The sequence below is a fragment of the Bombus impatiens genome, unplaced genomic scaffold (assembly GCF_000188095.3).
Source record: "Bombus impatiens unplaced genomic scaffold, BIMP_2.2 scf_0089, whole genome shotgun sequence".
Taxonomy (NCBI): domain Eukaryota; kingdom Metazoa; phylum Arthropoda; class Insecta; order Hymenoptera; family Apidae; genus Bombus; species Bombus impatiens.
This window is the reverse complement of record NT_176508.1, coordinates 437,047-448,752: the sequence shown is the minus strand read 5'-3', so window position 1 is coordinate 448,752 and position 11,706 is coordinate 437,047. Positions and strand designations below refer to the sequence as shown.

Genomic DNA, 11,706 nt, shown 5'->3' with positions numbered 1-11,706 from the left:
TCTCTCCTTATCGTTTTCTATATGTTATCCTCGCGCTGTCTCCTCGTTCCTTTTGATCGTCGTTCGTTCACATCTCGTGCACGTCCTTCCATTTAGGATGTTTTCGCCGATATCGTGAAACGCATCAAGCGTTCAACGAGCAAACTAAAATTACCACGAATTCGCTTTGTGCCAGGGTCGCGACCGAATTATACGAGCGGGATCTCCTTCGCGCACGTCGGTGCCCGCCATCGTTTCTCGTAGCAATTTTCTTTGAAAATCTGCCGTTAGAACGAGTCGGGCTATCTGCCGCTACGATTTCGAATTGCAAAGCGCTTCTTTTCCATGAAAAGACGAGGGAAGAAAACCTCGAGCGGCGAGCTCGAAGCTCGCGAATCCGTTTCCGCATCCGCGTCCGAATCCTCGTTCGACGCGATTCCCCGCGATAAATGCATTTTCACGGCTTACGCTACGAAATGCAGGATTAAACGAACAGCTCTCGTTGCCACGAGCTACCGTTTTCGAGTCTTTCTTTGTCCGCTTTCGAGAACAATTGGAATATAAATGCTGATAAACGGCGAGAGAATAACGAATACGTAATGCGAGATTCGGGGCAGTTGTCGCGTATAGTGCGGGGAAAGTCGATCGCAAGAGTATTTCGCGGGAGTGAGGATTTCGTAGAAATTGAAAGAGACCGATTTTAATGAGCGGAGCTGGAAAAGTTCGTCTTCGAATTGGAAGTTCACTCTTGCGGACAAAGGAGACGAAAGTTCAAAGGTGAAGCGCGGATCCGATTCTAAAATCCGTCTTCGAGGTATTAGACGTCTTCGAAGTATTATCGTCGGAATACTGGTCTGTTTCGAGAAGCTCATTTTTCGTTCACGCGCAGTCTATTTATTTATTCACTTTTTTTTTTTTTTTAGCGAGAAAAAGATAAAGGAACTTGCGATCAAGCTTGGCATTTTCGCTCGAAATAATTTAACGAGGCTAAAATGCTTACTTTGAATGTCACGTTAAAAAGAAAGAAGAAAGAGAACGAAATTGAAATTACATTAAAAAGGTGGAGGAAGAAAAAGAAACGCGTAGCGAATGCTAATGCCTTTGTATCTTATGAATTTTTTTTTCTCGTTATCGACGTCGGTTCCTTCATGTTCTTGGAAAAATAGCATCCATCATTTTCACGATCGTCGTGTCCCGTTTGATCGATGCTTCGGTTCGAGCCGAAGGAGACAAGCTTGATCTCCTTTAATCAACAATTACGCTGGCACACCCGAGGGAAAATCAACCTTCCCTTCTGCTCGATACCGATAGTATTACAGAGGAATTTTCTGACCTAAAAAGCTTCTCGGATCGATCTATTCAGCGAGGCACATGCCCTTTGATTATTAGATTTCTTAGTTGAACGTGAAAAGGTCCTCGTATTGCGGCGCCTCGGCAATGTCTACATATCCACGTCCTAAATATCCACGAACGAGCTTCGCCGAGCGACCCTCCTCCTCGGTATCATAGAGAACGGTCACGCGTCAACCGAATAAACCTCTCGACTACCGCTTCTCACCTTCGGAGAATCGATTCATCGACGTGGCGCAAATCTTTGGTTCCCCTGCTTCCCTTGGCACAATAACCTCGGTGGTCGTCCTGCCTGTTTTCGCGATAATAGGACGCAAACGCGACGCAGAAGATACGAACGAACGAATACACGTAACGTGTTAACGCACACACAGCGGGAGATATCTTTGCGAATCGTATCGAGTGGTCGACCACAAAAGTGAACATCAAAAGCAATCGTCCTCGATCAAACGCGACCGAGATCGTGCAACGCCACCTTTTCTCGAGCAAACGGCGACGAGAAACGGATCCTGGACAAGCAAATTGGAGAGCAACGCCAAGCTAGGCGAGGTACGTGATTCGAGGTATCGCGATCGATTTTTCAGTCCCTTCAGCCCTTTTCACCAGTTCTTTCGTTTCTTTCTTTCTTTCTTTTTTTTTTCTTGTTTTTCTTTTTTTTTTCTTTTTTTTGCAGTAACATATCGCGTAGATCACAGTAGTATCCGGAGGTCGAAGACGAGGCCACTTTCTCTGTTTCTCTCTCTTTCTCTCTCTCCTTTGACTCCGAGGAATCTTGTCTCGTCGAGCGAATATATTACCACAGGCAGGAACACCATTAGTACATCCCGGTATCGTTCGACGACGAGTTGTGACAACGCGTCGAAAGACGACCGTCGAGACAGACGATTATCCGACGAGCCAACGAGACACGAGGCCAACGATCACGGTATCGATCACACGGTAAACGTGTTAGAAAAAGGTAGTAAGGCTGACCTCGTATTTCTTACGAATCGTCTCGGTTCCTCGAGAATGTCCTTGCTAATCATTGTCCACCGTTTCCAGCCACTCGAGGAACGATATGCTCCATCCGTTGGATCCGTGCGATCCATGAGAACCATGGGATCCTTGAGAACCGTGAGATCCGTGCGAGCCGTGCGAACCATTGTTGTGCTGTTGTTTTCCTTGCAATTGGTGACTATGCTGCTGCTGTTGTTGTTGCTGCTGCTGCTGCGGCTGTGCCTGCTGCTGTTGCTGCGGCTGAGGCTGTTGTTGTTGACCACCACTAGTGCTACTGCTGCTACCATCACCACCACCACCACCACCGCCGCTACTACTAGCATCACCACTAATAGAGTTCAAAGATGGATGACTGCTGACGGTTGCCGCTTGATGATTCGTTGCCACCGGATGACCCTTTCCTCTTGCTCTTGTACCGTCGTTACGTTGCAGCGCCGAATAAATGGTAGACATTGTGTGGAAGATGTCGTTGAACTGTTTCACCTTGTTCGTGTTCTCCGTATTGTTGGTCTGCAGGGTGTTCGACTTGGTCGAGCTCTTCCTACCGGACGCGGAAGTACGAAGGCCGGAAGCGGAGGTAGGCGGCGCAGAGGCTGCCGGCAACGCTGGCAGAGCGTCGTTCGTTTTCTCTGGAAGCTCTGGTAACCTGCGACGCAGCCATGTGTGTTTCAACGCTTTGCCAGGTGTCAGCCGTTGTTCCGGGTCCCATTTGAGACAACGATGAATGAAATCCAGGAAATACGGGTCATCGCAATTTTTCAACACCTGTCTCAGATTCCTGGAACCCGGTGGGCCACGGTCTTTGCCTTTCCTGGAGAAACCGCCGTTCAATACGATCGATCCGTCGGACATCGTTATAACGGTGCAATAGCGCGGATAACCCTTCGAGCTGATGAACTGCCTGCGCCGTTTCGCCGATTCTAACAGCTGAGGCGGTGGCATGCCTAGCAACTCGATGATACAGGCTAGTTGGTCCGCCTCGTCTTCGCCTGGTAGCAATGGGAAACCGGTAACCAGCTCCACCAGGATACAACCGAGGCTCCACATGTCGATCGGCATACCGTACTTAGCGCCAAGGATCACCTCCGGAGCGCGATAGAAGCGACTTTGAATGTACGTGTAGACGCGTTGGTTCTCGTAGCAGCTCGAACCAAAGTCTATCACCTGGAACATAAAGAGAAACAGGTTTTAACCATCAACTAAGCGAGAGTATATTTTATACAATAATGCGTTTCGATTATGAGACTGGTTGTCAATGATCCGGTGATTATTACGGTTTACCGTTTTAAACAGTACTACCGTTTCAAACATCGGCGTATCGGTTTAACTACTTCGAATAATTTGCTTTTTAATAACTGCTAACCGAATAGCTGATTTTATTGAACGTCTTTTACAGAGTCTAACGTATCGCGTGTCGAATAATTACACGGCGATGGAAGAAAAAGAGCGGTTAAATTATCGCTTGTAAACGTTTGCAAACTTATGATAAAATTCTCCGGATAAATACAGATATTACGCGTAGTTTTCTGTACACATTTCGTTTATAAAAAGATATACGTCTCTGCTATTATTTCACCGAGCTCCCATTATTCCCAATGTCTCCAGAAGATTTATATTCTTATCGTATATTCTTTGAACGACAACGATTAATCTCAATAATAGGTATTAGACGCGGATCGATAAATACTGTCATTGATAATACCAGGGAATCCCGTTTTAATAGTTCCAGAAGATCTTAAATAGTCGGTCACGCTGACGGAATACTATATCATTCGCAAACTCCGAGACGATATACGCTCCGAAATCCAAGAGCCGTCTGAAGTGTATCATGAATACTCTACGTGGTCTGCATGAAATCAGAGCGGAGTATCGTTTACGGCACATTTGGCAACGGAACGTGACAAAATAACACGGTTCTCTAACGAAAGGACCAACCTTTGATAATGGTCCGTCATTTTTCTTGCTGCCTAGATTGCATGCTTATGTAAATTCTTATTTTTATGAATAGAACGAATAAATGAAACTCGTATACGTATCAACATTTGATACCTATCCTAATCCAAATATTACAACGAGTGCTCTACTTTGGATATTTTGTATATTTTTCCATATTATACGTAGTAAATATTAATATAGTTGGATCGCAGGTTTTATATTTACTTATCGACTATATACAGGGTCGTTGGTAACCGGTGGTACAAGCGGAAAGGGGGTGATTCTATGCGAAAAAAGAAATCGAAAATATAGAAAAAAAAATTTTTTTTCTAATTTTTCCATCGAGACAACGATCTACAGTGAGATCTGTCATAACGAGACGCGATAAAGTGCACGCGTACCGAGCGAAAATTCAAAGTCGATTTTCTCGGAAACAAAGCTACGAACGAAAAATTTGTATTCTATATTTTCGACTTCTTTTTTCGCGTAGAATCACCCCCTTTCCGCTTGTACCACCGGTTACCAACGACCCTGTATATAGTCGATAAGTAAATATAAAACCTGCGATATAGCAACGATATACGCTGATTAATCCTGCCTAATGAAATATGTTTTTTCAAATTTCCTAGGCAAATTTGGTTTCTCACGTTCCATCTTAACTTCTCCGTTATCTTAGATTTCCAAGATATCTAGAAAACTTATGAGATACTTATCGCTATACAACAACTTCTTACATCAAAAATTCGAATTTTCTTTTTCTTTCTTGATAAAAGTTCGTAAGAAAGAGACGTAAGAGCGAAGAAGTTTTGCTTGGATTGTCAACGAGCTATTTCGACTGAAGAGAAGGAACATTCGCCTGACGTTATTACAAACTATTAAGACGTCGGCGAAGAATAAAGGCGTGGCTAAAGAAAATTGACCAAGGCAGCGGATAATTTTGTGCGATCATATCTGTTTTTGCTACCGGCCTACTTTAATATTTCGGGCACGTGTGCGGCCAACAGGAACGCCACGTTGGAATTTATCCAGGATTATAGCGGTTCGCTCGGTTTATTGGCGAACCAGGCCCTATGCAAATTTCAATAAGCTGTAATATCGTTGTTCGATACCTAAACGATCATTCTACGAGCGTTCATCCCTGATTATAGCCACGAACACCGGATCTATTCTGTTGGATAAGCGTTAGATCATCCGAGTAAGAAAATGTCCAAGAATACAAGTAAAAGCATCATATTTTGTTAGTTTGAACTCGTTTCTAAAAATTCGGAAGCTTCCAAAGCTCTCGTTACTTTATTATAATTTAGAACTTTGGACGATCATAGTTCATCGACATTTACGTAAATTTTTACGATCTTATCGTTATTTACCTGCGATTCGGTAGTTGCTTAAAGATTAATACGCGATGGAACAATTTATTTTATCATATTTATCGAAAAGAAGCGTCAGTATCCGTTTCAATGAATTTCTACGAATTGGGCCCACGTATTTGTACACGTTCGGACGAGATACCAAAGGTAGTAGTAGGTCGAACTAATGAATTTCCATTGTATGAACGTCAGTTATATGCACGAATTGTTTGTCTCGCGATATATTCAGATAAACGGAGTTGTATAGTCGAAAGTCTAAGCTATTCTTGGGAGCTTTGGTTCGAACTTAACGCACTCCGATGTACTAGCGAGGAGCATAAAGATAGAAGATACGTGGGATCAGTGGGTAGAGCGAGTGAAATGTCTTTGTATGCTTATACCGAGCGTCTCATTTGAATCTTTCGTAACCATCTCTTACGCTACCTTGAACTATTCGAATCATTAGGAAGATATATCTTAGAGATATAGTTTAAACCGTTTCTACGATGATTTCAGCTACGTTTGCCACCCGCGCGATGATCGTTTAATTATTCCCCCTTTCCAAATTGATATACGTACACTTTCAAATATTTTACACGCGTAACAACAATCTCACGCCTCACTGTACATTCCAACGACGTCTATGCATTTCCAATTACGTTCATAGAAAACGCGTCTGAATCGCGACCAACGTAAACGTACGATGATATCTTCCTTCTCCACTCGGTCCTCTCAATCTTCTCTCGTCTACGCTGCACTCGCAAATCACCCACTCGACGCGATCTATGACTCAATCAGATCCACGCTTACCACATACCTACCATACGTATCAACTTATCCGCTTTGAAAACATACTTCCCATGAACGTGCCTGTTTTTTTCAACGAGAAACCGGCGTGTTGCCTTATTAAAGCGAGGCAGCACTGCCTGGGAGAAAGATATCGATTTTTCGCGTGAAAACTATCATCCACTCGTCCCCTCTACGAACACGACTAGAAGACTACAATGAAGGCTAATTTCATTAACATTATTTCATCTATATCGTATGTATATGTAGGATATACAGGGTGGTTGGTAACTGGTGGTACAAGCGGAAAGAGGGTGATTCTACGCGAAAAAAGAAGTGGAAAATATAGAATAAAAATTTTTCGTTCGAGGCTTCGTTTTCGAGAAAATCGACTTTGAATTTTCGCTCGGTACGCGTGCACCTTATCGCGTCTCGTTATAACGGATCTCACCGTAGATCGTTGTCTCGATTGACGTTATTTTTTTAATTCTTTAAATTTTTAAACTTTTATTCTATATTTTCGACTTCTTTTTTCGCCTAGAATCACCCCCTTTCCGCTTGTACCACCAGTTACCAACCACGCTGTATACGTCAATATTCGCGTACAATGTGTAGCCGAAAGCAAAGCAAAACGATCCCAACGATCGGGTTCCCGCGCGTACAACGCGTCAACGTAAATAGAAAGTGACACACTTGATCGATTTCGACGGTTGCCGCGCCGGAAGCCCGCTGAAGGGTACGTTCTTTGACGGAAGTCGTCCCAGAGGGACGGACGTCGTCCTGGCCGCTCCCTAGAAAACATGCTCGTACGTGTGGGTTTGCCATCTAGTTCAATGATCGTACGTCGAACCCGTCCAAGCTTTTATCGTCAACTTACTTTACCTTAACTTCGTGTACACAGCTAACTCAAAAATCGTAAAATGTCACATATGACACAGAGACTCGTACGAATCGTTTTTGGTTCATAGAAATAGACACAGGTCATCGCTACGAAAATTATATTAGATCTAGCGTGAACTTTGGATTTTATTTACGTTCATTTGTCCCGAGAGACCAGTGGGACCTATGGGACATATGGGAACCATCGTGATCCTCGAGTTTGTATCTCAGGAATTTATCTGACCTTCCAAATCCTCGATTCGTTCAAGTCTAAGTCTTTAACCTTTTGAGGTTCGCGGAGAGCGGTCGAATCTCTGAATTCCGAACATCGATACACGCTATGGCGTATCATCCATTCAAAACTGTTCAAGACCATCCAAGTTTCCCAATGAAATTCGACGCTAACTTTGTCAAAAATGTGTAGCGGCGCGCGAGCAGGACAAATTCAAATCCTGTTGTCGTTTTGTTTCGGAGTATCATGCCCGTTAGGTCACAGGTATTGCAAGGAGTAATGAACTCCGAGCAAAACAATGTCGCCGCTATTTTCAACCGTCAAACATAGTCGAGTTCAAACTTTCCGACTGTCCCCCGACCAGTATAAATAAACAAACGAAATAACGAGCGTAGAAGTTCAGCATAAGCATACAGACGCATCAGACGTACATACGGAGTTTCTTGACAAGCGCGTATTTATTTCGTAAGAGTTACTATACCTGGACTTGTGCTTTGTGTCGAATTAATATCTGTAATAAATTGCTCACAAATACATAGACTGTTATTCGTGATATTCGGTAAGATCAATCCTCTACAAATGTCTGCATATTATTTGGAGTCTCGCGAAGATACGACATCTGAAACCGGACATTTCAACCGGTTCGGTAGTTCCGGTGTTAAGGGCGATTTGCAAAATCTTCTCAGATATAGTCTACGTCGATCGTAAGGGAATATATGGGTCTGTTGTCTCGTTCAGTGATCGTACGTCGCATTCGCGCTTCTACCGTGAAGTTACTCTATGAAACGATGTAAACAAGCGCGAGAATCCGGCTACGCGCACATTTCGCTAAACAATCAGCTACGTTGCTAATTTATCGCGAGCACAGTGTTACCCGCAACTGTACGTTACGGATTTACGACGTCTCTCCTACCCGTTTTCGTTCAATGAAATTTCCTCGCGGTTGAAAGAGTGCCACTGGGTTGCAAAATATGTACGTTGTTCCCAGACGTCGTCGCTGAAAATCGATTTGCATCCATTTCTTTTCTCTTTTTTCGTCCTTATTGCGGAACAAACTGCACGAGTTAAAGAAGACCGCATATTCGTGGTAGAATATTTTACAGCGCCGAAACGCGTACACAATGCGATGTATGCGATCTTGCGCCGTTTGTTCGCATCGACGCGAGAAATTTCCGCGAGGACTACGAATTTCGCTGCGTTTTTCACCTGGCAGATTTATTTATTTTCCTAGGCTGCTTTAAATTAGAAACAACGTTCAGAATGCACGTTCATCTTTGTACGGATTTTGACGCGGAGAGCGAGCTTTGCATTTCTGCTTATCCCTGTACCTGTTCGAATATTTGCGATATAAATACCTATAGTTTAAACATGATAAGATTAATAGAAATTGTTGGAAATTATTCGACTTCCTCTAATCACGTGGCAACTGGGAAATTTTGAAGGAGAACGACGCGTAGATTAGGAAAGAATCGAAAAGTTCCAAATTACCTGACTTTTGCTGTCGTTAGCTAATCTTGCGAGTTTATATTGGTTGATCCAACACCTGTTCATCTTGTTACCTCCTCTAAATCATTGTACCTAACCGTATTCTCTTAAACAGATTTTAAAAGATCTCTCAAATTCGAGAACATGTATTGTCTTAATTTCACGATGAAGAACGTATAAAATAAAGCAACTTGGCAGATCGGAAGATTCTTCGCTATAACGTAGAGCATCGAGAAATTTGTTCTTTTATTAACACGACTCTCTTCGACACGAAGGATCACCGCTGCAATAGTTCTCTTGTGGCCTGTAATTAGCAGGTCCGTTTCGCGAGTAATTAACAAAGCTCGGCAGAATACACTGGATGTGTTTTCAAGAAAGGGGTCAGCAATTGTCCAACACTGAGAGACGCTTTATCGTAGACCCGTGAAACGAGATACGACGAGAAAAATGTTTATTCGCGGTTTCCCTTTCATTCCGTTGCGGGAACAGCGATAAAAAGAAGCTCGTTCCCCTAATTGGAGCGGCTGTTTAGCTTTCGAGGTAACAGGTGGTACCTGTGCGCGCTACTTATTCACGCGAAGCCACCAACCAGCCTCGGGAAAATCTGTCGCTCGACGTCTACCGCTGTTGTCCTCTTCTTTCTGGCCAACGTCTATGCAACCGATGGAAAAGCAATTCATCGATCCAACGAGCCAGACTTATTTCCAATATCTTTTACAACGTCTCCTCGATGCGTTTCTTCATCCAACTCGTCGGAATTCCTTTCACGCGCGCGAGCAACGTTTTACAAGACAGATTTTACAGTAATTTTCAATTATTCGATATCATCGTTGGACGATTTTTTAAATTTGCTGGATCGATGGTAAGTCGTGTAACAAATTCTTTTAACTGGAACAATTTTGTTGGATCGTAAGCGACCATAACGATTTAGATTCGAAGATTGCACGAAGAACATAGGTTGCTTTAACTTTGTGCAAACTTAAGATATTTTCTTAATATTAATTCTGCGTCTTCCACATTTTCCATGACAGATAATATTCGCGTTCTTTATCGCGTGAAATTTAGATCTAGGATGAAGCGCTTTAAAATTAAATAATTGAACCTATAATCTATAACCTATGGCCTACAAAGATAACGCTATTCCAAAATAATGTAACGGAGCTTAATCGTAGCGATAAATGCACTTCTTCGCATTCTTGTTCGATGTCGATTACTTGATCCGTTATACGTGTCTATTTCCATTCGTTCCACAGCGAAATATCATCTAAGACGAGAATTTGTCAGTGCGTAAGTCGCAAGATTATTGTTCTATGTTGTAGCATAAATGGAAATCAGCGCGACGAGCCGGAAAAGCAGGCGGAAATAAAGACTTCTATATGTAATGAAATATCATCGTAACAATAATTTATATTTTATCACGAGGCCGTTTGATAAATCGAATCTTTAAAAGGAGATGAAACTTTTATTGTTTCATGTTTGTTTTTTTTTTTCTTATTTCTCTCTTCTCGTCCAACGAATGAAGCAGAGTTGCACCCAGAGGCAACGTGTCTCTCTATCGAGGAAGACGCAAAATGTGGTACACGTATTACCCCCGTGAACGTCGCCCCTTAAGGCGAGACAAAGAAAAATAAAAAGAAATAACGAGGAAAGGAAAAGAAATAACGACGAAATAAAAATTGAAAAAGCACAGGAATCGAAGTCTAATATCGTCTTCGAATCTAGAAATCTTTCTCAAGAGAACATCGTACTTCTGCACTTTCTTGTAACTTGGCTGAAAAGACTATTTGATAGAACGATAGAAAAAGCATGTCCAGAGATACGCTCACGATGAGAGCGTTTAAGGAGACTTTAAAGAGACTTAAATTAAAGCACGTTGCGCCTTTGACATATCCGTAATCAACGATGTGTATGGTAACGCGACTACTATATCTTTGCCAGACGATCGAATTTTTTCATCGACCGATACCGAAGGTCTCCGACGAACCTTGAACTTTAATTCTACTCGAAATTCTATTTCGCCGTGGTCTTCGTATTGTAACGACAGATTTACGTTACAATTATTCTTATAGCATTCGCGATTACGTTTAACGAATTATATCCAGAAATAGCTAAAAGATTTTAATTTATAACTCCTAACACTGATATATCGCGTGTATGCTAAAGTAGGAGCGAGCTAAAATTATAGATACAGGTGGCTCACGAAAGCACTTAAACACTCCTCATAGGACTATCGCGATGCGTGATCATCTCCATAAAACTTGAATACACAGGATATAAAAATACGAGTACAAACGCTACAAAACGTTTATCGTCGGCGTACGTATATTGAACTCGTTAGAAAAAGATAATCAACACCACTTTTCGGTGATTTTTTCATCTCAGCGTACGAATAACGTGACTGGGGTTCGACTCGCGCTTGATTTACACATTCGAAACGGTTATCATACCATTAATTTATTTACTGCAAGAAGATGACATAAAAAGTGATAAACTTTTATAATTTTCAATTTATGGAATTGACGATTGGCTTCTGTTACAGCTCGCGCCATAGATATCGACCGAATATCGAAACTTATCGGTACCGTTTAAATCTCGTGACTTTTGTAAAATATACGCTTCGATTAGAATATCGTGCGATTCTCTTTACGTATTTTCAGATCTGCTTCAAACTTTACCAAAAACGTTACCGATAACCGTGCTTCACCGCAGCGCTAATGA

The 11,706-nt window shown here is 42.3% G+C and overlaps 1 protein-coding gene across 1 annotated transcript in view; it reads right to left on the bottom strand.

The window, feature by feature from the left end:
- Window positions 1–1,980: 1,980 nt before the first annotated feature.
- The window catches only part of LOC100747395 (dual specificity tyrosine-phosphorylation-regulated kinase 2-like), a 45,564-nt gene continuing 35,838 nt past the window's right edge, over window positions 1,981–11,706 (bottom strand). Inside the window, exon 2 of the mRNA XM_003485902.4 lies at window positions 1,981–3,489. Coding sequence (XP_003485950.2) covers window positions 2,347–3,489 — 1,143 coding nt within the window. The 3' untranslated portion in view covers window positions 1,981–2,346. The remainder of the gene's footprint in view (window positions 3,490–11,706) is intronic.